This window comes from Gnatocerus cornutus, chromosome 8 (assembly GCF_029298725.1).
Source record: "Gnatocerus cornutus isolate USDA-ARS CGAHR chromosome 8, icGnaCorn1.1, whole genome shotgun sequence".
NCBI lineage: Eukaryota > Metazoa > Arthropoda > Insecta > Coleoptera > Tenebrionidae > Gnatocerus > Gnatocerus cornutus.
The window spans coordinates 12,743,738-12,769,028 of NC_142240.1; the positions used below are offsets into that span (position 1 = coordinate 12,743,738).

At 37.0% G+C, this 25,291-nt stretch overlaps 6 protein-coding genes across 6 annotated transcripts in view; 4 read left to right on the forward strand and 2 right to left on the reverse strand.

Annotated features, from left to right (window-relative positions):
- The first annotated feature begins 2,156 nt into the window (after positions 1 to 2,156).
- holn1 (CD2 antigen cytoplasmic tail-binding protein 2 homolog holn1) lies at positions 2,157 to 3,182 on the forward strand. Its single transcript, XM_088044389.1, has one exon. The coding sequence runs from the start codon at positions 2,211 to 2,213 to the stop codon at positions 3,147 to 3,149; it is 939 nt and encodes a 312-aa protein (XP_087900515.1). The 5' UTR covers positions 2,157 to 2,210; the 3' UTR covers positions 3,150 to 3,182.
- Positions 3,167 to 5,530, reverse strand: Etf-QO (electron transfer flavoprotein-ubiquinone oxidoreductase). The gene is made up of 4 exons (XM_088044385.1): positions 5,417 to 5,530; positions 5,015 to 5,116; positions 4,659 to 4,970; positions 3,167 to 4,611 (listed from the first exon to the last, which is right to left on the reverse strand). The coding sequence occupies exons 1-4, from the start codon at positions 5,448 to 5,450 to the stop codon at positions 3,254 to 3,256; spliced, it is 1,806 nt and encodes a 601-aa protein (XP_087900511.1). The 5' UTR covers positions 5,451 to 5,530; the 3' UTR covers positions 3,167 to 3,253.
- Positions 5,531 to 5,691: 161 nt separating this feature from the next.
- dbe (KRR1 small subunit processome component homolog dbe) lies at positions 5,692 to 6,922 on the forward strand. Its single transcript, XM_088044388.1, has 2 exons — positions 5,692 to 6,602; positions 6,655 to 6,922. The coding sequence occupies exons 1-2, from the start codon at positions 5,826 to 5,828 to the stop codon at positions 6,916 to 6,918; spliced, it is 1,041 nt and encodes a 346-aa protein (XP_087900514.1). The 5' UTR covers positions 5,692 to 5,825; the 3' UTR covers positions 6,919 to 6,922.
- A 14-nt stretch (positions 6,923 to 6,936) lies between these two features.
- LOC148169946 (peripherin-2-like) lies at positions 6,937 to 8,271 on the forward strand. Its single transcript, XM_088044391.1, has 3 exons — positions 6,937 to 7,532; positions 7,579 to 7,798; positions 7,843 to 8,271. The coding sequence occupies exons 1-3, from the start codon at positions 6,937 to 6,939 to the stop codon at positions 8,011 to 8,013; spliced, it is 987 nt and encodes a 328-aa protein (XP_087900517.1). The 3' UTR covers positions 8,014 to 8,271.
- Positions 8,015 to 10,895, reverse strand: fy (fuzzy planar cell polarity protein-like protein). Its single transcript, XM_088044387.1, has 6 exons — positions 10,558 to 10,895; positions 9,290 to 9,411; positions 9,094 to 9,241; positions 8,920 to 9,045; positions 8,675 to 8,872; positions 8,015 to 8,626 (listed from the first exon to the last, which is right to left on the reverse strand). Exons 1-6 carry the CDS (start codon positions 10,633 to 10,635, stop codon positions 8,045 to 8,047), a joined length of 1,254 nt encoding a protein of 417 aa, XP_087900513.1. The 5' UTR covers positions 10,636 to 10,895; the 3' UTR covers positions 8,015 to 8,044.
- A 127-nt stretch (positions 10,896 to 11,022) lies between these two features.
- Pgant2 (polypeptide N-acetylgalactosaminyltransferase 2) overlaps positions 11,023 to 25,291 on the forward strand; it is a 53,722-nt gene continuing 39,453 nt past the window's right edge. The window contains exon 1 of the mRNA XM_088044386.1: positions 11,023 to 11,229. Within this exon, the coding sequence (XP_087900512.1) occupies positions 11,140 to 11,229 (90 nt within the window). The 5' untranslated portion in view covers positions 11,023 to 11,139. The remainder of the gene's footprint in view (positions 11,230 to 25,291) is intronic.

Consider the following 25,291-nt stretch of genomic DNA (forward strand, 5'->3'; position numbering starts at 1 on the left):
TTTTTTCGGGGCTATTAATGGAGCCGCCATTCTGGAGGGTAGTTTATCGAAAGCTGTAGTAAATTGGCGGAGCGTTCCGCGGTCAGCCGTTATTATTTTTACGGTTTCTGGCAATTATTAATGGTGGTCGTCGGCAATTTTCTGTGCAAAAAGTGCAAAACTGTGTTTTTTTTAGTTATAAACACAGTTCGTTGCTTTTGTATTGTTATTAGATTATTATGGACTTGTACAATCATACAAATTGTAGTAATATTCCCGGTAAGGGTTAATTGAAGAAGTTGCTGTTGTTTTACTGGAAAGTTTGCTGAAACTTAATAACAGCATGCTAAATTACAGATGTGGAGTATTAAAACTTTAATATAACGGTAGTAACTTTCCATATATTCATCATTTTAAGGTAAATGTTGTGGTCTGAGACAATTTTGTTACAGAGTAAGTTTAGGGTGTAATTCTCGAGCTTTGTTGGGTAAATAAATCAGGATAATGAAATTATTTGTTTTAGCCAAATTTCCAGAGAGTGCACTGTCGCAATCAAACTAGTTTTAATTGATTTTCTCCACACTCTAACAAGGTAATAGAAAAATCAATAGTAGTTGTAAATCTATTTCTAAAGTCTAGACGACTAGCTATATTCCAATCATAAATAATTCCTTAGGTTCAGCGACCATCCAATTTTATATTCCATTGGTTTCACTCAACTCTGTTGTAACCTGACCAATCATTAAATTTTAGTTTAAAAATCGATGTCAATTCCTACCAATTTCACCCAAATTGAATATGTTTCTATTTGCTCTCATTGTTTTAAAGCTGTGTTAACTTCCTTCTTGTAATCTAAAATTCGTCTACGCCGAAGTCAGCGACCTGTCTGGGGCATTGTCGAGACCCCAGATCCAACAATTCATTGATCGAAACCTTGAACTTGAGGCAAACTATTGCCGCCGTCGGGACGCTCCTCCACCCCATCTAGACCCCGGTTTTTACCGGGTTTAACGGCCCTTTGCAGAGTTTATCACCTCGATTTATGGCGGTACGCGCAGTCTGCGTCCACATTACCAAGCAATATGCGCCAACGAGCAGACGAATCAATGCCTTGCAGTCTCATCCTCCCCATCCAGCAGTTACTGCAGACTTTTGTTTTATAATTCCCTTTCGTTTTGTTCTTTGAGATGATGGCTAGACGCTGTTTTATTTATTAATCGGAAAATATTCCGGGTTGAAAAATTAAATGTCTGTCGGGTTCTGAGAAACGGATAGAAGTTTCGTTTTTTCTATTATCCAAGGCACTTCGCAGTTACAAAATCATAAAACCATCAGATTTTAATTAATGAGGGGCAGCGTATCTCTGCTCTCGTATCCCAGCGAGGTTAAGCGCATCTCTCCTAAAAAATTATCTTAAGTAAAACTGCACATTTCTAGCAGAAGAAACCTGATAAAACGAGCCAACGCCCCATTTTAGACTGCTTGCACAAAATGCCCTATTGTAGGTCTTGTTGTTTAACTTTGTAATAACAATAAAACATCAAAGACTTTCGAACAAAGCGCAATGTTGTTTTATTTATTTTGAGTTATTGCAAAATGGTGAAGGCGCCGGGTCATTTTTGTACTGGAGCTATTTTTCATACGCATTTGTCCAATTGTTTATAAAATTATAAAATCCTGTTCAATGAAAAAAAATGTTTTCAAGTAAATTAATTAAAAATTCACAATCTGATACTCAGAAATCTCCTGCGGATCAAATTTTGTAGATTTAAATCGGTCTAAAGCAACACATGAGACAATAAACAATTTGAATAAAACAAATAGCACTACTACTTTGCAAAAATTTATTCGTTTTTTAAGTTAGTTGCCAAAATTGGTCAGATTTAATACGAAAACTCCCGTTGATGTTCGTCAAAAAAGTTTTTTTGTGTCAAACCAACTTCAAATCCAAATTTGTTATTTCTTGCTCTCCGAAATTATATTATAAAACCATATAAAAGTCAGTCTCAGTTTAATAAAAAGCCTTTTATCATCTAAAAACCGTACAATTATTTACGCAGATTGGGTAGGTAAAGTAATTTCTCACGAAATAATTTCAAGGCAATTTTCCAAAATTATTTGCATAAAAGAGACTTCTTGTTGCTTCAAACACGTAAAGCTCCGCTGCCCGAGGCGCCATTTTGCGCGTGCGCTCTACTAACGAACTGTCAATTATCGTCAATCCCGTCAAAATGTCAAAACGTAAATTCAACGAAAACAATTTTCCATTAACCAAAAGGCGTCGTCAGAGGCCAGATGCCAAAAAGCACTCTCTGGATTCCGACGAGGAGGACTTCCACGATGAAGCTGAAGATGAACTCGACGCCGACGACATCGAAGGTGAAGAAGAAGGGATCTCGCGCCAAGTTGAAGGGGTACGAATGACTGCTTTTAACATGAGAGAAGAAATGGAAGAGGGACACTTTGATAAAGAAGGGCATTTTATCTGGAAGAACGAGAAGGAAATCAGGGATAACTGGCTGGATAATGTAGACTGGCATAATATTCAGAATGAAGATAAGTATCAGCTGGATCCCAATGATAAGAGTTTGGGGGCTGAGAGTGACTCTGATTCGAACGAAGAGGCGTTTGATGAGCTTGGTTTGTATAAGAAGATGCTACAGTTTATGAAACCGAAAGAAACAGTGAATAAAGCAATAAGGAGGTTAGGTGGTGATAATTCTAAATTGTCTAGTGTAGAGAGACTTAAGCGGAAAAAAGCGGGGACTTTGAATACTAGTCAGGAAGTTGTGGAACTGACAGAACTTGCAAATACCATTTTAACAAAAAGTGGGAACATGAATGTGTACCAAGAGACATTTGAAGAGATTTCAAACAAAACAAAGCCCAAGAAAGAGCCTGTTTTAGATATGTACGCTGACGATTTTGAAAGTAAAGAGAAGGAGCAAATGGGGGCTTCAAACTCCACATCCACAAGTAAGGAGGCTGAGCTGATGTGGGAGTTTAAGTGGGAACAAGAAAAAGATGATGTTCAAGGTCCATTTGATACAAAACAGATGCAGAAATGGGCCAGTGAAGGGTATTTTAAAACAGGCGTGTGGGTTCGCAAGTGCGGCGAAGAGTCCAATTTTTATACTTCAAATAGGATAGATTTTGAATTATATCTATAAGTCAATAAACAACCACCTTAATTATAAAAGTTTTAATCAACATAGATAAAAAGTCCAATATATTTGATCCTGAGTACAACGATAAGGCACTTATACACTAAAAATTACATTCCGTTGTAAGCAGGACCGCCGCCACCTTCAGGAACCACCCAGTTAATATTCTGACTTGGGTCCTTTATATCACATGTTTTACAATGTATACAATTTTGAGCATTAATTTGTAATCTCTGCCCATCTCCACTTTCCAAAGGTACAAATTCGTAGACTCCAGCCGGGCAAAATCGGCCTTCTGGCCCATCGTACACTCCTAAATTCTCTTTAACAGGTACAGTATCATCTTTGAGAGTTAAATGCGCTGGTTGGTCGCCTTCATGATTTGTTCCAGTTAACGCCACAGATGATAGGAGATCAAAGCTAATTTTACCATCAGGTTTAGGATAGTCAATAGGAGTGCAATCTTTCGCAGGTTTCAGTCTTGTATGATCAGCAGCGCCGTGTTTTAAAGTCCATGGTTCTAATCCCCCGATAGCTATACTAAAACCACTGTAAAGAACCCCACCGTACATCCCCAGTGGGTTGTGGAAGCTTGGTCTTACATTTCTTACTCTTTTTAAGTCTTTCCAGATAAAACTATTCTGTACTTTGTCTGGGTAACTCTTAGGCTCAAATCCTTCAGTTGATTGTTTTTCGCCGTTGATGGCCTCGTAGACGCTCTCCGCTGCCAACATCCCACTTTTCATAGCATAATGGGTTCCTTTGATTTTCGGCACGTTGAGGAACCCAGCTGAGCACCCAACAAGACAACCACCGGGGAATGTTAGCTTTGGTAAGCTCTGGAAGCCGCCTTCATTCAACGCGCGAGCACCATACGCAATTCTTGTGCCGCCTTCAAAGTAGTGTTTGACACTAGGATGGTGTTTAAACCTTTGGAATTCTCTGAAGGGACTCAGATAGGGGTTGGTGTAATCCAAGGCGACCACAAACCCAACGGCAACGAGAGGAGTGTCTTCATTTAAATGGTACAGGAAGGAACCTCCATAAGTAAATTTGTCTAAAGGCCACCCGATGCTGTGTTCAACGCGACCTGGACTGTGCTTGGCTGGGTCAATCTCCCAGATTTCTTTCAAGCCAATACCGTACGTCTGGGGTTCACTGTTCGCTCTTAAATTGAAGTTTTTAATAATTTGTTTGGAGAGGTGTCCATGACAGCCTTCCGCGAAAATTGTACTTTTAGCATGCAACTCCATTCCTCTTTCAAAGGTGTCTTTAGGACTCCCGTCTTTGGCAATTCCCATGTCGTTGGTAGCGACACCTTTGACGCTACCATCGGGATGGTACAGGACTTCCGACGCAGCATATCCTGGATAGATTTCCACACCTAGAGCTTCTGCTTGTTCCCCAAGCCATTGTACGACGTGGCCTAGTCGTACAATGTAATTCCCATGGTTGTACATTGGAGTCCCTTAACAAAAAACTCTAGTAAAACAAATTAGAGAGTACCACCAATACCTGGTAATACTGGTACAGGAATCCTGCCAGTTTCAGTCAAAATCCCAAACTTGTCCTCCTTAACTGGCGTTTTTAACGGGGCTCCCTTCTCCGCCCAATCTGGTATTAACTCATCTAAAGCAGTTGGTTGTATAACAGCCCCTGAGAGAATGTGCCCCCCAACTTGAGACGCCTTTTCCACCACACACACCCTAATTTCTTTTCCTTCTTGTTCAGCCAGTTGCTTGGCTCTTATCGCGGCGCTCATTCCAGCAGGGCCCCCACCCACTATAAGAATGTCGGTTTCGTCGCCGAATCTTTCCATGTTGACCTCTAAAAACTCAATTAGAACTACTTAAAGCCAAGAAAAACTTTACCTTTCCATCTTGGGTCGTTTTCTCGGGGTACAACGGTGTAATGTGTGGTTATTTTCGGAAATTGGTCGGAATAACAGCGAGACAAAGGTCTCAGAGATTTTGCTAAAAAAAAAAAGAGAATTGAACTTTGTCACAATAACACCGGGGTCCAAAGGTCGCCTATCTAAATATTATGCATAAGCATAGAAGATAGTTTCTTCTAAAAAACTAGAGTTTTTTACAGAGTTTTTGCTTGAAATATTAAAAGCAGTCAACACTAATAATGATTAGATAATTGTAATAACATAAATTATCGCATTAGAAGCAAAAAAAACGGACTAATGGGTTTCTAACCTTTTTCCAACGTTTCTAGGATAATTTTAGTGTTTATATTATTTTCAATGGGAAAAACAATAAACTTACCGTATTTTAAGGATGTAAACAAATTTATTGCCATGTCGACCTGTCACCTGTTCTAATTAAATTTTGACATTTGTTTTTGACGTTTGAGTTATATATGTCATCCGTTGTTGCCATCTCCTACGCAAGAGGGCGCCCTGATTTTTCTTTTAAATAAATTTAATTAAACGTAGACCATTTGTCGTACTTTCTACAAGTGAAAGTGACTAGTCTACCACAAATCTACTATATAAAATTAAAGCACATTGGAACTAAACATGAATAAACGGAAAAAAAAATAAAATTTAATCTTCGTTGTGCAGATCTCCAAGTTATCGACACGGCCAAATGTCATTTTAAACTGTCAGTGGGAACTTCGCACGTGTTTTTTTTAATTGTTTATACATTTAAATATCGCAGTGTCGTGTTCAGAATGGGGGATTCCAGTGACGACGAGGGCCAGAAACCATCAGGCCCCGTTGAGAACGCCTGGGAAATGAAAATTCCCGAGTTCAAGCCCGAACACAACCCCCATGGTCTCCTGGAAGAAAGTTCCTTTGCCACGCTTTTTCCCCAATATCGCGAGCAGTATTTACGCCAGGTTTGGCCTATAGTTCAGAAAACTCTAGGCGAACATCATGTGAAAGCCGAACTTGATGTAATTGAAGGGAGTATGACTGTGAAGACAACACGCAAAACGTGGGATCCTTATATTATATTAAAAGCCCGAGATATGATTAAGTTATTGTCGAGGAGTGTTCCCTTCGAGCAAGCAAAGCGTGTTTTGAGTGACGACACTGGTTGTGATATAATAAAAATAGGGAATATTACAAGGAATAAAGAGAAATTTGTTAAGAGGAGACAGAGGTTAATAGGGCCAAATGGTTGCACATTAAAATCGATTGAGTTACTGACGGGTTGTTACGTGTTGGTGCAAGGACAGACAGTGTCGGCATTGGGGCCTTACAAAGGGCTCCAACAAGTTAGGAAGATTGTAGAAGACACAATGAAGAATGTCCATCCAATTTATAACATTAAGGCACTTATGATTAAAAAAGAACTTGCTAAAGACCCCAAGTTGCGTAACGAGAACTGGGACAGGTTTTTACCGAAGTTCGTCAACAAAAACATAAGCAAACGTAAACAACCCAAGAAAAAGAAGGAGAAGAAACCTTACACTCCATTCCCGCCCGCACAAACCGAGAGCAAGGTATGAGTATAAAAAATTTAATAAAAACAGAATTGTAATGAACGATTTTCAGATTGACAAAGAGTTGGCCTCAGGTGAATACTTCTTGAACAAAGAACAAAAAAGACAGAAGAAACAAAAGGAGAAGAATGAGAAACATGCAGCTGCAGCAAAGAAAAGAGAAGAAAGAAGAAATGAAGCGTTTGTTCCTCCTGAAGAACCAACAACTTCCAAAGCGTCACCGAATGTTAATACGAAAGTTGATATAGCGGCATTGAAAGACAAAATTGTAAAGGCGCGGAAAGGTGCGAACATGTTTAATAAACCTGTAAAATAATTGACATGTGTCGTCAAAATGATTGAACTGACTGAAAGTGCTTCTAATCAGCAACTGGTCGTAAAAAATGGTTTTTTAGTCAGAGTTTTAGACTTTGGAACAATCAAGCTTATAGCGACACATCTTTTCATCTTCCTGATATTTGATGTTTTACTTTCCTTCAAACTATTTGCTTCTGCAATACAGATCAGGATTCATCTTGGCTATTTTATTAACATGATCAGCGGAGACGGCAATATCTTACCCAATTTGCAGGCAGTTCCCGTGCTGTTCTGTTTGATCCTTAATTTCTACACGGCGTATCTCGCCTACGCACTATTTGACTCCTCTGTTAGACCATCAGTAAATCGTCTCATGTTCTTCATGACTGTACTAGGCCTCGTTTTGCTGGTGGTCCTTTTTATCATAATTATATCAGTAATCGCCCACGCATATAGCGCCCACGAGGAACTCCACGATGGAATTACCGCCGCGATGAAAGGCTATCGCAACAGCAGCACGTATAAATCACAAATTGATCATTTACAAATCGAGTTTCAGTGTTGTGGAAGCAAGAAATATGACGAATGGTACACAGTGAAATGGACAGATCCTTCTTTGGAAATTGGAGCGGGGTTAGATGAACCGTGAAACGTTCAATGTTTTATCTTTTCTTTTAAGCTCGGCTGCTGATGGCAACACTCCGTTTAGCTGTTGCTCAATGAAAGCTCTCGCTCCGTGCATTCATCACGATATAGAGGTGACAGGAAAAGCGTATTTGTATACCCCGGAATATAATCTCAGTATTTCCACGCGGGGCTGTTACGAAATGATTCGGGAGAAAAAAAAGGAAGTTGGGTGGGTTATCGTGGGGAATCTGGCGCTGTATTTTTTCTTCCAGGTAACGAGTTTTTGCTCATTAACAAACTATCGTAGTTTTTTTAGACCGTCACGACCATTTTATGCAGATTGCTGCAAACTGCCCACTTACCGAAGTACCGATTTTTTGGTACCTCTCGCATGTATACAGTGTGGTTGTTTGGTTCCTATGTGGGAAAAGTGAAAGAAGAGCCGCCTCCGCCACCCCCAGTCCCTCCCGAATTAAAAGACTTGTAACTAAATCCGTATAAATGTATTTTCCCCAATATCACCAACAGAATTGCTTATCTGCTATTAAAGTCTTGAGCGTTTTCTCCGTGATCAATCGCATAGCGAATGTCGGAATGGACGAATTAAACAGTACACAAAGCACATTATCGTTAGTTTTCATCGCAAAGCATTTGTGATACTCGGAGCACCAATACGTTTCAAACCCGACATTCATGTTGGATTTTGTCGTATTCTGCAAAGATTTATTACCCTCTTCGTCGCAATCCTCGGTCGACATCAAAAATGTCAACACGGATTGGTAGAAGAAGGTTCGTAGGATATCTAGACGATGAGAACTACTCGCGTTTTTCTTATTACTGTTTTGATGCGGATTTCGCGTTATCATATATTTGCCGTACGTCGTGTTTACCAGAAGGAGCCCTAAAATGCCACCATCTATATGACAAGTTGTTGGGAAATTCCGAGGATGACACTGTATAGCAGAACTTAGAATGTCTGCAGAGTTTTTGAAGCAGTTCGTCGCTGAATGCTCCACTTCAGATAAAATTGGGGTCGGGCCGCAGAGGCAACAGAGTTGAATTTCGGGGATTAACGTGCAGCATACAAAGCGGAACGCTACCTGCAACGAATTTCGGATTTTACAATCACTTTATATCGGAAATCTTACAGTTGGACTTTTATACGGCAAGAAAACCGGAATGTCTTTCGAACTGGAAGTGTTCTCCGATTGAGCCAACAGCGACAACAGCTTGATTTCTTCAGGATGTAGAGACCACCAACTGCTTGTAGCTGCCGCAATCTTCCCATGGATGAGAACGCAACTAAACAACGAATCCACGCATTCCGTGAACGTGTCTAAGACAATCTAAAATCATCCTTTCAGTCGGTTACGTTAAAACCGTTGTGAAAGACCTGAATTAAATGATTTTCCGGACAAAGAATCGTTTCAGCCATCCCCACTAAATCAGATGAGTGCTTACTTGCAGAATCGCCACAATCCAGAGAATCCAGAAGTCTATCTATTACGGGATAACAAGTCTGGAAGTTTCATCATGATAAGTGTAAACGGAATAAATGATGACTTACTCGTAATTCTCTTTTCAACCTCTCGATGTTTCGTTGAGATTTTATTTCCTCCAATCCGACAATCAGAACGATTGCATCAAAAATCGAATCGAGAGCTTTTGTCAGGACTTGGACGGTACAGCCGCTCGAGATTCCGATCAAAACCAGACTAAAATTCAATTTAGAAAATATCGATCGGATTAATAATAGTACTGACCAGTCGTGATACTCTTTCCAAACCACAGAATAGTCTTCTGTTATTGTGTCCAAGAGCTTGATTTTCTGAGATTTACCAAACATGTGAACGCCATTTAGAGAGCCTATTGTGGAGAAAGGCAGCTACAACAAAGCTGGAATTAGTGGACAGAATTCGAAAGTTGGGAGACATTGATATCGCAAGAAATACACGCATTTCTGAAATTTTTTGAGAGTTTCGTTTTTTATTGTGAGACTTTTGATTCAGTACTTGTGTAGCTGATTTCTAATAACTGTTTTCTCATGAAGAATGAAATAAAAAATTAGTTTCTTTAATTAGTGTTTTATTTTTCGGTGATTACTGTAAAGTAATACTTTAATTAAATCTTTCTGCATGTGCTCCTCGTGTTAATTTGGGAAATCATCAACTCGGAAGCCAAAGATTTCACTTTAATTAATGATAATGAAGTCTCTGCTTTAGAGTAATATTTTATGAATGTCGAGGGAATTAGATGGTTAATGTCTGATATCCATAGAGGACATACATACGAGTCGGTAACATGTAGTTTGGAAAGTGCGCTAAATGTATAGAATTATGGATAATAAATAAACATTCATCAAAAGAAAACTTCGGACTTTATCCAAATATTCACTGTTGTGTTACAAACTCTATCGTTTTGTAGGTTTGAATAAAAACAGATCTGTTTCATTATCATTACGTTTTCGAGACGAAAATGTTTTTACTATTCAAATTAGATAAGCGATTTCACGCATTTTTTACAGGCACTTTATTCAGCACAAAATTTTTTACCTCTGCGATAATAAATGCGATCATTCAACCAACACTTTCCAAAATATTAATGTATGCAAATGATGGGATTAACGAAAGTAAATTGAATTGTGCTTACGTTTTTTAATGATTCATAATTGCCCCTGCATGTTATAAAAAACAGAGCAAGAATTAAAACTACCACAATTCATTATGATGATCATTGCTTGTCCACAAATTGTACTGAAAAATAGGAAAAAAGCAATCCTTTTTTTAAATAATTAATTTTGGCGCGTCACTTGAATTTTGCGTTATCAAAACCTGCATTACCGATAATGCCCAAAAACTATCAAAACAAAAAATTCAAAAATGTTCATGAAAAAAATCAAACTGAAAGCTTCAGTTCTTTGCAAAAACAACGGCAGAGTTGTTCTGAAGGAATTTCCAGAGGTGTTAACTCAGTGGAAAATATTGATTTAGTACCAGCACAGTAAGTGTCAACATAACCTAAAAATATTTACACTTTCAGTGTTCCCTTTCTTCCTAGCAAAGATGGGCAGACCACCCCCAGAAGTTATACAGACGACATGTGCTGACATTTTTCAAGGGTTTAAAGTAAATAGAACAGTAAACATTTACACACACTGTAAACCCGCAACGTCTGAATTTTCTCTCAACCGAATTGGAGAACTAAACTGAAAGGCGCCGGACCTCCTGACCACATTTTTATTAAAAATCACCCCGAAACTTTATTATCCTTGCAAAGAGATGAAGTAATTGTAACAATGATGTATTCAGAGTCGACGCCCTCTGTGGGCCACCATGACGAATCACCCGTTATTGAACAGAGCAGACGAAGAGCGTCGCGATCCGAACTCGGCGAGGACGGGGCACGCATTCCTCGTCCTTGTCGTTCTTACGTGAAAGCAGAAGAGAGCGGCTGAAAGTCCCACCAGTACAACAAGAAGCTGCAAAAACACAATGCCTAACGTCGCCGCGATTTTCAGTATTGCGGCGGCAGCGAATGTAGATGTAACGTGAAAGAAGTGTTGATGGTCCTGAAAGACACTTTGGTGTGTGCTTGTGACTAAGAAACTGTCACGATGAGAAGGAACGTCAAGGTTTTGCTCCTTTTTTCCATGGGATGGATGTTTGTTATCATTTATTATTTGCAAACCAACGGAGACTCGAAGGTCTGTTCTATTTTTTTTAAATTATTTTTATTATTTTGAAAAACACGCTGTCATGTAATTTTGGTGGAGGCGAAGGGGTACTCCCCCAACCCTTCTAACAAAAAAAGGGAAGGGAAATTCAAGCGAGCGGCAAAGGGCGCTGAGTTGGAAAAACCGCTAACCATGTCCTATCGCAGCATCTAATGACTACATCAAGTGGTAATTCTAAGTAAAAAAAGGGGGTTGTAGCGTGACGGATGAATAGAATGACGTTGCAACATTTTTGAATTGCACTTTCACAATTCGTGGAGAATAAATAAGTTTTTAATGGATTTGTTGCAACACTAATTTTTTTTGCTATTACTGATGATGTCATGATCGATTCCAAGAGTACCCAAGCAACGATCAAAGAAATTAGGCGGGATCCAGTTCAAAAACTTCGGGATGAGCGCTCATACGCGGCCTTGACATTATTTAAACTTTAGGAACGATCATACAACAAATTAATTCTAGGCGACAGTCGTTAATGTCACCCATGGCAATACCGGTCGAATATTTTGGTTCTTGTTTACCAAAAAGGGGTGTTGCGCTTTTCAATGTCAACAACTATTACTCAAGATTTAAATATGTTCTGATTCTAAAGATATCAGCACCAAAATAAAAAGCTATTTTAAACTTGGCTGATAAATATCACGACATCCATCCTCTGGGCACTTTAAAAATTATTGCGGAAGTCTTTTAGGGCATAAACTAGTTACTACACCAAACAGTTCCTCCTTCAAGACGGAAGAAGTGACCCGTTAAGATCTCTGAGGCATGAAAAACTCGAGTTTGTTGTTTGGTATCTAATTCGAACAGTTTTTAATGAGAAGAAAACACAGTCAGAGCAGTCCAATAAGCTATAAAGTGTCCTGATCTGCTTTGGCTGTCAATGCATCTACATCTTGATTTATTCTTAGGTTAAGCTGACTGAGACTCGAAACTGTCAACGCGGATATATTAAATCGATGCTTAGGTATTTCAGCAAACTCAATGAAAAATTGAGGTCTCAGCAATGAATAAAAATGTAAACCCTAAATTACAGACGCAGATTAATTTGAAACTTCATATTTTATGTATCTTTTCACCTTCTTCCTAATTAAAGTTATTAATTTTGGTTCTCAAGTCGGTTCTGTTAATAACAATCGCGACAGCACCATCAATAAAGACGAAATTTTACGACCGGAGCAATTGGAGGAAATTGTTGCAACATCTGGTGTGATCAAATAAGACACTCTCTTCCATTGAGGCGGAAAAACGGCTGAGAATGAAACCGAAAAGTCACCGCTTCTTTTGCAATTAAAATGAAAAGTGTACCCCGTTAAATACAAGACAAAATTTTAATGAAGCTCCTGAAGCATGACGGATAGTGCTCAAATTTTTCAATTCCGCGCATCGAGCGTGAAAGAGAATAGCTAAGCAAAAGTAGTTAGCTCTTTAATTAAGCGGAGGAGGTAGAAAGATGTTACAGAATACGTGAAAGGGATGATTTATATAATGGTTTAGTTAACCGTTTCTAGTTCAGATAAATAATTTATTACGTCGGATGAGAAAGTTTGTACAATGGATTGTTGCAATTCCGTGTGAAGCAACAAGAAAATTAAGCACCACCTATCAACGGTTCTAAATTGATTTTCGGCAGTTATGCTGTCAATTAGAGATGTACCAAACTTCTTTATCTTCTTCAAAATTTGTTCCGGTACGGCGGTGTTGTATTTCCTCATCGCGATCGTGAGAATTCATTAAAATAACTCCCAGCTGTTGTTTGTATTTTCTTTCGAAAGGTGAAGCGTCGGGACGATTGTAATAAGAGGCCATTTATTATATGATTGTTAACGATCGAAGAGGGGCGGCGCCTTGCCGCCTTTGAGAAAGATTGTCTGAACGCTGCACTTAACTTTGCCACTTTTTGTTTGTAGCTGCCATCCATCGATTAAACATTCTATAAATAGAGCCATCGTTGAAATTAACCAATTTTCTGACGCCATGGTCTTAAAATTCGCGTGCCGTTTGATTCGCAGTTAACGTGACATAGCTAATCAAAAAAATAAACAAAAAGAAAAGCATTAGCTGCATATGATGAGGCGACCCGGTTTCTCGAGAATGTGGTTCCTGTTTGTTGATAACACGACTTCCTACACATATTATCACACTCAGAAGACATTAACACTTCTAATTTGATCAACAACTGGCGCTACTAAAGTTTTTATTTACATTTTCGGTATGCAAGGCTCGCAGCTGGTTCGGTAAAATTGTCACTCCCGCGCGCAGCTAATTATCTTTTTTTTTTAAATTTGTAGCGAACGAGAATTTGATCAATTAGTTGACACGTCTTGTTGATTTAAGATTAGGAGGAATGAAACTTGTTAAATAGCTGTGGGTGTTTGTCGGGTCATTATCGGTAAACTGTAATTTTTCCTGGACGACTTTCTCAATTAACAGTATTTGAATTGGGCGGAGTTGGAATTGTTTAATCACCTTGATTAAATGCAATTGATAAACTAGTTCAAGGTCGTGGGTACCTTGGATGGCGTGTCATTCTTAGATTTGCATTATGAATGATAAAATTGCCATTCATTCTTCATTTTTGTTTCCGACAAAATGATACTACATAGTCATTCATTATTATTCTTTGACATTGTACGGTTCGTGACTGATGTTATATTTTTGTAAACCGGAATATATTCAACTATGGAGTTGAATTTTGGATCGTATTTTCTAGTCATAACACATTAATTTGTAACTCATAAGCTACAATTAGTTGTTTATAACTCTGCGTTGTATTTATAGCTGTTCGATATTGTCAAATACCAGGAAATTTAATTTCATTGTTAAATCGATAATGTAATTAATCCATCAGTCTTAATTGCGGGTTATTATTGACAAACTTTACTCGGCGTATTTTATTATGGCTAATTGCTCTGCTAATGATTTAACGTGATAGGAGAAATCCGATGTTTGACCATCAGAAAGGTTTAATGGTTATTAGATTTGTTTTCAAGGTTCATTCCATTTGTTTATTTTTATTTTTTATTTTTTGGAGTCTACAGCATCAATTTTTTTAAATGTTCTAGACTAGAGATTTTTAAAGACTTTAAAGGTAAGATTCTTAATAAAGATTCTGTGGTTGTTTGTTAACTGAATCAAATTGTAGACACATTTGAGAAATTGCCATTGGCAAAGATCAATAGAAAAATAAATTTTCATTACTAATGGAATGGTAAATGAACTGTATATTTTTAACCGAACATGTTTATGCCAACACGAAGTATGCGTGCAACAAAATCATTACCAGAGCCGTTTTTTAATGTTTTCAGGGATCTTTTATTAATTGCTGTTTAATCACTCGGCATGATATTTTTGTGCATTGCTTAATGCTTTTTATTCGTAGTTTCTTTCTGCACTTCTGTCTTTTAGGCATTACCGTAATTTAGCACCTTTCATCTGTTTTGTGTCGACGGCGCAGTTTACTTACTTCTATAAACCCGCTGATTGACCACTTTTCACTTTTTTCATTTAACTCCTTTATTTTCTCCCCTTTTATATCATGATTAGGCCGCCTTTTATGTCAGTTTTATCATTATTAAAAACAGTGAAACTTCTATTTGTGTACTGCCGCTAATTGATTGTAAGCATAAAGTAAAGTGGCAATTAAATTAAAGCGAATTTAAGCAAATCTGAATGCTTAATGGACCTTTTCTATTTTCCGTGTCATTCTGGTAGATTATATAACAATTTGTTTCAAAAGAAAATAAGAGTGACGTTGTCACGTTTCACTACACCGTAAATCAGAGAAAAATAACTTGGAAAAAACAGCAGAGCTACATTTCTTTCATGCGCTGCGAATAAAAATAAGTATGACATGATATGATAAATTCTTCTGCGACATTCAGTCTCTAGCGACGAAAAGCAAATTGTTTTTTTTTAATAATATTTTAAGAATCCTTAGAAACTCATCGAGATCACAGCGTTATGAAATTTAATATGAGCGTGTTTTATAACTATGTACACAGATGAAACGTCGGTGGTTTGCTGCCTTTTTCTCATTTTTCATAAAAGTTTCAAATTTGAACACGCGAAATAATTTGTTTGGTTGTGTGAACAAACAGAATCGCGATTGGATTAACAGCAATTAGTTTGACGAATTTTTATTAATTCTCTAGTTATTTATTAACGTGTCATGTAAATAAATTTCTCTGGGGTTGTTAACCTGTTCGCCCTTTCCGATATTTTTATAAAATGACATCACGTAGGTGGAACCTCATGTTTCTTCACAAATGTAGCAGATTTCGCAGAGGGATCAACTTTTTGCCGTGTCTATTCATTATGACAAAATATCATATTCTCCAGAGACTACGGCAAACCTGTTATTGACAAAGTTGGTGTTCTTGTCAACGGGAAAACACCGAGCATTCCTGTAATTAAGGACCCTGTTTGTGGCCTGAAGGCATTAAACAGGGCGGACTCTTACATTTGTTCTGAAGGGGCGCCAGATAAGTTCAGCAGTAAAGCACGACATAAATTCCTTATCGTGGCCTGTTCTGGCAACCACGTCACTTCCATTAATTTATGGGAATTGTGGAGTGCCAAGTTTAATCAATTTTTGATTGAGGACATCGTTACTTTATATTTAACGCTTTAATGAGCCAATCCTCCAGGTAGCCTGCATTTTAGATATCAACTGCTAACGTTGTGGTCTTAATTATGAGTAACGACTTTTTAATTGAGTAGAAATTTAAGGGAAGGCTTCTTTTGGCGCATTTTCCTCCAAAATCAATGGATATTTATCTTGTGTTTGGTTAAAATTTATTGTTTCTACCCACAATGTGATACTGCTTGTCAAATCAAATAAAGTCCATTTCGAATTGATTTTCACTAATTTAATGATGCATGCTTCATTTATGTTCATTGACCATTTATTGGATAATTAATTTTTTTAAATTGCAAAACGATGTGTTCTTTTGTTAAGACTCCCACTTGTTCATTTTTTATGATCTTCTTGTTATCCTCGGACGTATTGTCCATATCCCAACGGACGCAGAAGGAACAAAAAGTCGCTTTGATTAATTCAGGTGGAACAGATGTCGATGTCGTAAATTGGAGGTGTTGTTTGTTTAATAGAAGTGTTGTAAGAATCATTTTTTCTATTCACGTGCCTACGAGCTTTATTGCAGATCGTAGGTGGTCATAATCAGTTTTCACGATTTTGAAGCCCACTTACAAGAGACGCACAATTTTAATTTATTGTATAAAAATCGGGGGTGTCTGTAACGTCTTAATAAAAATAATAATAAAGTGGGATCTTATCAAGCTTTCATTTATCTTTCTGGGCGTCTTTTTATCTCAAATCTCATTTAATTTGTTCAAATAAATAGCAACTAACTACATGCACGTTTTTAAGAGAGTTCCTCTAAGCGACTACGTCAATTACTCTGTTAAATTGCAGCCGATCTAATCTTAAGCTTACAGTTAAGTAGCAGTTCATTTGGCTATTTGTAATCTTCCGGGGCAAAATTTCGTTTTGTCTGAAACTTGTAAAACTGCAGTGAGAGGTTGAATGTTTATGCGTTTCCTGTTGGTAGAAATCGAAAAATAATTTCAAGTGAAATGATTTAATGGCTATCAGACGTGAGTTCCCAGGTTACGATGCCACTGGTGAGGAACTTGAAGAGCTCGATCGGTTAATTAAAATTATGGTAAACGAGGGTCCCATCCTAAGTGCCGTTCTAGTTCCCATTAATCCGCACTTTAAGTGGAACACGAAATCGTCTTTGTAGTCTATGGTTATTTCGGATGTTCTTATTGTTTACAAGTACGTTAATTAAACGTGACGGAGTTTCCTAATTTCCTACACTCATTCACGACGGTGTTCTTAATTTATCGTGGTGCCATCCTATTATGCGTAACATGTGCTCTTAGTATTCGGGAATTAATTAGGTTCTTTACATTGTTGTTGTTCAAGGACAATTAACTTACAGTGATGCACCACACACGGCTCACTGAGCCCCGAATAAATCATCCGGAAGAAAGGATAAGCTGTATTGTAAACGGAGTCGTGATTAATTGACTTTTATGGGGATGGCAGGGCGACGAGTGCAATATTTTATATGAATGAAGTTCGCCCGACTGGAATACCAAATAGTTTATTGCGATTTCACAAAGTCCAGTCGATGCTAGTCCAATGAAAAATTATCGAATTGCGAGCTTTCGAATTAACGAACAAATAGAGAGTTCACTCGGAACATCACGGATCCGGAATACGAGCGCAGAGGGACCGTTTACCACTCTTCTGCTAATAGACATGCCAAATAAATTTAATGAGACAAAAGCATTTCAGTTTCCGGAGCAATTTTTTCTTGTTTCGTTTCTACAAACTCTGCGGTAATTAATGAAATTAGCACTGGAAGTGGCGGTGGTAATGAAGCCGACGCGAAGTTTTTATAAAATATTTCCCCTGTGCGTAGGTAGGCCATTTTTCCGATTTTGCGGTGACATTTACTTCATTTATTTTCAACTTTGTTAAGTTTAATCCTCTTTGCCGACTTTGTGGGCATTGTCGAAAGCTTCTTTCAGAAAAGCTCGCAAAGCGTAATCGCGGTCAAGCTTGGCTGAATCAAATTTGAATCAGATTGGATTGGGTGTTCTCTCGTATAATTTTCTTTCACAGAAGCCGATTAAAATGGAGTCTTTTTCTCTCGAAATCGATCGAGGGAATCAAGAGCGTTTTCACCGTATGTTACCAGAGTTTTTACTAATCGTGGGGACAATAGTGTTGTTTTGGAAGTCACTGAAGTATAGGACGGTCTTTTCTCTTTTAACCCAAATAAATGTGCTCATCAGGTCTTGTTTTGTTGTCCATTGTTTCCCAGTTACCTTCCTTAGATGACATTAGGTTCATTATATTTCTTTAATTACCTTTGTTCTGTGGAAAAACAATAATACTTCCTGGTTAATATTAAGTAAACCGATGCCACGAGGAATTACCCGCTGTCTGAGGTTACGTAATGTACTAATTTGTATTCACGGTAAAAAGATCTTGCGATAAACTCATTTTTCTGCTTTCGTCGTCAAATTTTGCGCTTTTCTTAATTTATAGCGCTATTCATTGCAGAAAACCATTTTACTTGCTACAGTAAGTAGCTATTACAGTCGGCGGCATGCTGTAATTTTTATTGCAAAAACAAATTAAAACTATTATTGCCATCGTACTTTTGTTTGGAACTTATCCAAAGAAAATGGTGCAATTAATTTCTATTATTTTTTTAGCGACAAGTTTCGCACTACAAACCGTAAAGTTAACACTTCGTGGGATCCACAAAAGTGTAATTTTAAACAACGGAATGATTATTAAATTTTCCGGTGGATGACCTCCACTCTAAGAATCTGTTATTTAATAATTAAATTCTTGCATGTTAAAGTTACATTTAATGCATTTTTATGGTGTGCATTACCTGGTGGAAAATGAGGTTTATTCTAATATTCTTTCATTAAAAAATGAATGTAAAGGAGATCACTTTGATACGATTACAGTGCATAAAATAAAAATTGCTTTTAGGTCAACTGAAAGTATCTCTCGTTTTTAATATTAACTTATTATATTTTCTTTTTGAAAAATAAATTAGAACTGGGTTACATTCCGCGCTCACGATAGAATAAACAATGTTTTTGACCGTTTGTTATAAAACCAATTCGAACTTCAATATACCCGAATACAATCCACGAACTCGATGTGTTTCCATAAAAATCTCGTTTTCGATCGCATAATCTGTTTTGAACGAGTTGTTGTACTGTTGATCAAAACAGATTGATAAAATTGTAGGAATGGGATCGTATATAAAATTTATTAATGTCAAACGTTCACATTTTTCATCCATGTAAAATTCATCCATACGTCTTTGTGAAGTCAAACAATATTACAGTCGCAAATTCCAATAATCCGTCGCCGTCAGTGCAAAAATAAACTTACATATATTCGCAAGGAAGCTATTGACATTTGAAATGAAGTTTCCAGTTCATACATATATTCTGATAAGATTATATTGCGTCACAAACGGGTCTCTGGTTTAAAGATCAGAAACTCGGCAAGGTGCAATAATTTAAATAAGAAAAAATGCCTTTTTCTTATTAAAGGTAAAGTCAACAAATGCTGTAGTTATTTTACCCTGTTTGGCGCTTCTCATTCATTTCAGTGTGTACCATTATTTCCTGTCGATTTATTTTCTCTACATTTGCATCCGTGTTCTCCATGTATTCTTCTGGATTTATAGATCGGAGTTATTTTCTTCTAGATTGAAACCAATCTCGGTGGCACAACTTTGAATTGGACCGAAAAATCCGTTTCGCTGCACACGAAAAATTCGACTTCTCGTAATTTCCACAGATTAATTGACATGATTTCATAAATAATTCAGTACATTGAGTACAGTATTTCTTGTGTACAGTAAAGTACAATAATCCACCGGAGCATCTACTTGTAACAGTAGCCATTTCGGTAAGTTCTGCTGCCTCATTTGAGGTACTCAGCCGGCTTAAAGTTAAACGTCTGCTCGGACGTGAAATGCGATAACTGCTGTGTTTAGCATTCAGCTCGTGTTTTGGGATAATAGAACTAAACTATAGAACCGTAACCGCATTGGTCAGTTTGTAACCGAGATCAAGTCCGGAGCGTTTGGGGAGCCCGGAATATTGTTAACTGATATCCGCCAACAGCAACGAAATGGGCGTTTCCGATACATTCTGTCGATAGTAAAAGTAGAATGCAGATGTTGGAGCCTCTAAACTAAAGTAGATAAATATTTAAGCTTTGGCGGCTTCAGGGCGTCTAATGGTTTATAGTGTTTAAATTACAAAACACACAAACACCGTGTCGATGAAAATAATTACAGTAGCTAAAGCCGATATTGGCAGCTCTGCAGGAAATGAGTTCCATTTCGATTTTCCACTTGTCCAATCTTAGTTTTCACGTTGCTTTCAGACTACAATTCTATCTGACGTCGAATTAAATTGGCTAGTGTGAATTTCTTCCGCACAGAAGCGCCAAGAGTCAATATTTACGCGATTTGTAGAGATTTTTTAAATCGTGTTTACTTCAAGACTCATTTTTAACGAGAAATAACAGCCCAATTTCGATTATATTATTATACTTACTCAAAGCCATTTTTACCCCCAAATCGCAAAATGTTCGTGGACATCAAAAGATTTCTTGTCCTGCCTGCATTCTTACCGTTTCCTGGCTCTGAATATTGGTAAACTTTAATTAGCTCGAATAAACTTCGTCAAAATAATTACATATTTTTGAATTAAATTTTGAGGTTATTATATTTTAAATTGCAATTGTGAGAAATTCATTAAAAGGAGCTTTTGGGAAATGCGTTCCTGTTTTGAACAGCTTTCAAAACTGCGACTGCAACAGTTTTATTTTGTTTCGGATACTATTTTATTAGAACTTCATTTCCGTACAACCAAAAAAAAGGAGCAGAAAGGTGTTCTCAAAGTCATAAAATGCTCGCGTATGCAGGTTAAAATTTACAATTTATATTGCAGCTTTCAAATAAAACATTTGTTGAACCACAAAGAAGTTCTGGTTGTTCACGTTTTACATTTTTCTCTATCGGCAATTTCAGCAGCGACAATAGAAATTTTATAAGACTCGAAAGTGTTTAATGGATTTTCGAATGGTTCTATTGTGCGCCACAGCCTTCTTATTGCCCCATTGACCACGTTTTTGCTCCAATAAAATGCAAATTAAGTTAACGGATTAGTCAGTCAATTTCGATAAATAGATATTAGCCCCGCATGTCAATATCTCGCAGTGTAACGCTAATTCTTCATGCTTTTAATTGTCCGCACCTGCCCGTGTAACAGTAACCTAAAGTGTCAATAGCCTCCAGCTCCAGATTTTCTAAATCCCCGAGTACTTCAAAAATTCCCTGAACTTGCTCCACAATAACTTCACGTTATTAAACCCATCACATTAATTTGGGAAGTGTCAAGTGAAACTTGGGCGTGTTAAGCGGGCAAAAACAGATTTCCGAGTTTCAATAGCAGGCGAACTTCCGCACATTTTCCATGTTAGACTTCCTACAATTACGGCGATGTACCTTTTAATTAATAAGTTTTTAACACACCATTTCAGTTTCAGAAAGTGAAGAACCATACCGTCCAATTAGACAAATTATATTCGTAAAAGTTGTTCGACCACTCATTTTTCTCTTAAGCTCATCACTAAAATTTAATTACGCCAAGGTGAAAGAAATTCCTTAGCTACTTTTGATTTTGATTTCTAATTAAGCAACAGTTGTGCTCGGAAATAATTTTGTCTGTTACGAAAGTCATACGAAAATGGTGCAGACTCCCGAATAATGCTTGTGTAGAAAGTCATACGACCTTCGCATGTAAAGTAATTATGTCATCGAAATCTCGTCTGAGACTCTTCATTTTTAATACCACACGCGAATAAAGTTAAAAATTATACTTTCATCGACTTGGAATTGAGTACAGAACCTTCGAATATTTCGAGTGGTTTTAAAAGTTTGAATTGGCAACATAAATATGAAGATCACCAGTTTGAGGCGTGCCAAAAAAAAAGTAACAGTTCGAAGTTTTCACTTTTTAAAGTTGAAGTAATGATTAACCACTTCACTTATTAAAGACGGCACGCTCTACTTTGATAACTCGGCTAACTTAATCAATATTATTTAAAAATTAATTGTGCCTTAGGTAGTGGAACAGTGGCTAGCAGGAAATAGATCGGTTTACTTAAGCGTGTAATGAATTTCTGAGTTGAAGAAGCTGTTTTAAATCAATCTGGATCAAAGTTTTTCTTTATCGTTTTGGATTTCTAAGCGAGATTAAGACCGGATGCTAGCTCAACGTCATTCTGATTTAACACGGAATGCTGGCAATAGGTCAAGGTAACATCTCGCGAAGATCTTTAACTGAAGAGATACTTGACATTAACAAATCGAGCGATTAAACGCAACGTAACTTTCTTGCTAAAGATCGCCGGTTTGTGGGATTTAAACAAAATGTTTGCTTTCCTTTTGATTCTCAAAATTTCGTTTCTTTGTAATGATATTCCCTCATTTAGAAACGCTGCTCTGGGCAAAATTTTGTGTAGGTGTTGCTGTAATTACTGAGAAATTTAAATTTTTTAGCGTGTGCCTGAAGAAAAATGAATTTAAATAAGCATGTACGAAAAATGTAATATTGAATTCGTAAATCTTCATCCTGGGAAAGCTCGTTTACTTCTCTATTTTGTGGTTCTGAATAGGACGATAATTTCCGGTTTTGTAAATTCTGTGCGTACTTTATTTGTGGACAAAGCGGAAGCTTTAATTATCCATCAGATTAACGTTAGGAAACATTTTAAATTCAAATGTATTAAAACTACACTTAGAGTGATAATATCTTGCTGTAACATCCTTTCAGATGGACACAGGAAATATATGAAAGTAGTGAAAGGCGCTACTGTCTGTTTCTCAGTTCAAATTGTTTTTAGATCATAATTCACATCCGCGATGTTTTTTCCGATCGACTGTGTCAACATTGGTAAATCAATTTTCGTAAAATATTGGTTGCTTTCACTAAGATATGTAATCAACTCTTGACAGCCGCAGAACAGGATTAGCGGGAAACAGTTCCGGTTGGAAAATTCGAGTTTTACCTTGTTTGTTTCGTGGAATTTTGCATCACGTGGGGAACTGTTGAGACTGAAAAATTAAATCCGCAGTTCAGTTAGTTCAAAAAATGGCGAAGAACGGCGTGATTTTTAAACAGTTTAGTTCACTGACGGAATTAAAAATGAGGGAGATAAAAGACGCACAGTGGCCTAATTAATGACAGGCTTTTCAAGCGGGTCTTTTTATTCAAAGTGCTTTACATAAACGCCTATTGCGACAACATGAAAGTTATCATTTTGGTGTCTTTTGAGCGGACTGAAATGTAAATTCAAAGGAATGTTTGCGCATATTTATTTTAGCAGATCTCTAAGTGGAAATAAATTACGAAATTCGTAATTCTGTAATACTTATTTAACCATTGAAATCGTTTCGTTACGATTTCAGTTTCAGTTCATCGGACATTTTTTCCATTTTCTCCTCGAAAATGGGATGCAATTATTTTTTTTCCGTGTAATTGGTATGGTCCCGTCCACTTTCATTTGCTCGATAACATATACGTTCCGAGCCATTATTTCCACATACTTTTAGAGAAATGATTCGCCTTTCTAACGTCCTTGTGATTTATCTATTTCATAATAAAGCTATCGCAAGAACGGCCGTAAATAAAAAAACAATTTTATCCCTTAAAAATGGCGTATTCTACAAAGTGATTTATCTTCAGGGAAAAGTTTACGACGTGCTAACTCACGAGATCGATAATTTGGAAGACAAACCGGCAAAATTAAGCCTACGTATAAATTTCCCAGTCCGGCCCTTGAGTAACTCGAGTAAACAAATCTAAATCAATCGATACACAGATTAAAAATAAAAAACTCCCGTTGGTTATTGTAATTACGTAAGCCCGACACTATTCAATATTAGCATTCCATCGGGAAAATTAAATTTTCCACGCCTGTCACATCCGGCGAAATTCAATTATAACTAGGACGGACAAAAATTAAAATGCTTTGTGGTTGAATAGCGGGGCTGTTGATTAGCAGGATTAAAGGAGGGGTCAGTACCAAGAATTTTTATTACAGGAGTTTTGATGAGTTTTATTTTGGTGAAATGGAATGCTTATAAGAAAATGATAAAAAAGTCCAGACGAGCAAAGAAACAATTTCCTGGTTTCAAGCCAATCTCCTAACATTTACTTAAGAATTAATTGATTTGATTGTGCATAATTTAGAATCTTTTGATCAAGAATTGGTGTATTCGAGGCGTCTTTTTGTCCCGGAGATGAATTTTATTTTCTAGAAAAATTGGGGGCGAGGGCATTTATCAAGCTTCATCAGAAAATGAAACCCGAAAAATTTATAGTTGTGATATATTCTCATAGTTTCCATAAAACGTCAGTTATGATGAAATAGTCTCTCTCCATAATTTGGCATTTGCCTGAAAGGATGAGTGAAAGGATCTCACCATGACTATCGACAATGCAACTGTTGCAATAATTCATGCGGAAAACAGGATTAGTTCAGAAGCGAGATTACAGTCGTACAAACCATGGACGTCATGGGTGATTATAGATTAACAATTTCTATTATCCTGTTGGGTTTGTCGCAAAAACCACCACGTCTTTTATTACAACTTTCGATTGCAGTTATGCAGCTGAATTCCAATAAAATTTTAACGAGTGTGTAAATAATTTAGTGAGTGAACGTTTTAATTACAAAGGAATATACCTACTATATAGTTTGTATTTCAACTTTAGAGTTCTCAAACACCTGTGTGTCTATGCAAATTTCTTTATGTGTCAAAGTGCTGAAAAGGATAAGGTTTTGCATAGAGTTGGCTTCAATTTAAATCCGCTACAGTTTCATGCAGATGTAAACCTTTACCCGGATCCGTTACATTTTAAAGAGAGGACTTTTCCCTTTCAGTTAATATTAAAGTCTATTTTTAGGGGAAACGTGTAAATCATCAATTGACTGAAAATGTGACGCTTCCATTTAGAAATGAAATTTTTACGATCTCGATCAAACGCTGTTATCGAAACGAAAATCAATTGTAGCAATTGAAGTGATTGCATTCGAAAACGCATGATTAGCATAAAATGCAAGCTAAAGGTCAAGATTTCCAAATATGTACATTCCCAATTTTTACAATTGTGGCACAATGACCAGAGAAAGTAATTTATTGAGAACAATTAAATTCTAAACTAAATCTAAACTAAGTACTCAATAAGTTTATCGCTGTTTACTTAGGCTTCAATTCCACTAATAAAACCATTCATAGTTGATTTTATAAAATACCACAAGTAATAACTCGAAGATTGTAATGGTTGAGAATTATTATCATCGTGACTAAATGTGAAAGGTGGTCTGATTGTATTGAATTAAAAAAACAGTACATTCACCAAAAATTTGAAGGAACAAGCTCCA

Coding starts and splice junctions, on each gene's coding strand:
- holn1 (XM_088044389.1), top strand. CDS start 2,211: ATGTCAAAACGTAAATTCAACGAAAACAATTTTCCATTAACCAAAAGG.
- Etf-QO (XM_088044385.1), bottom strand. CDS start 5,450: ATGGCAATAAATTTGTTTACATCCTTAAAATACG. Junction 4,971..5,014: donor AAACGACCCAAGATGGAAAG/GTAAAGTTTTTC, acceptor TTGAGTTTTTAG/AGGTCAACATGGAAAGATTC. Junction 4,612..4,658: donor TCCTGTACCAGTATTACCAG/GTATTGGTGGTA, acceptor TTTTTTGTTAAG/GGACTCCAATGTACAACCAT.
- dbe (XM_088044388.1), top strand. CDS start 5,826: ATGGGGGATTCCAGTGACGACGAGGGCCAGAAACCATCAGGCCCCGTT. Junction 6,603..6,654: donor CCGCACAAACCGAGAGCAAG/GTATGAGTATAA, acceptor AACGATTTTCAG/ATTGACAAAGAGTTGGCCTC.
- LOC148169946 (XM_088044391.1), top strand. CDS start 6,937: ATGATTGAACTGACTGAAAGTGCTTCTAATCAGCAACTGGTCGTAAAA. Junction 7,533..7,578: donor TCTTTGGAAATTGGAGCGGG/GTTAGATGAACC, acceptor TTTTCTTTTAAG/CTCGGCTGCTGATGGCAACA. Junction 7,799..7,842: donor CGCTGTATTTTTTCTTCCAG/GTAACGAGTTTT, acceptor TAGTTTTTTTAG/ACCGTCACGACCATTTTATG.
- fy (XM_088044387.1), bottom strand. CDS start 10,635: ATGTCAGCACATGTCGTCTGTATAACTTCTGGGGGTGGTCTGCCCATC. Junction 9,412..10,557: donor AGAAAGGGAACACTGAAAGT/GTAAATATTTTT, acceptor GCTTTGTTGTAG/CTGCCTTTCTCCACAATAGG. Junction 8,627..8,674: donor TGCCGTATAAAAGTCCAACT/GTAAGATTTCCG, acceptor AATTCGTTGCAG/GTAGCGTTCCGCTTTGTATG.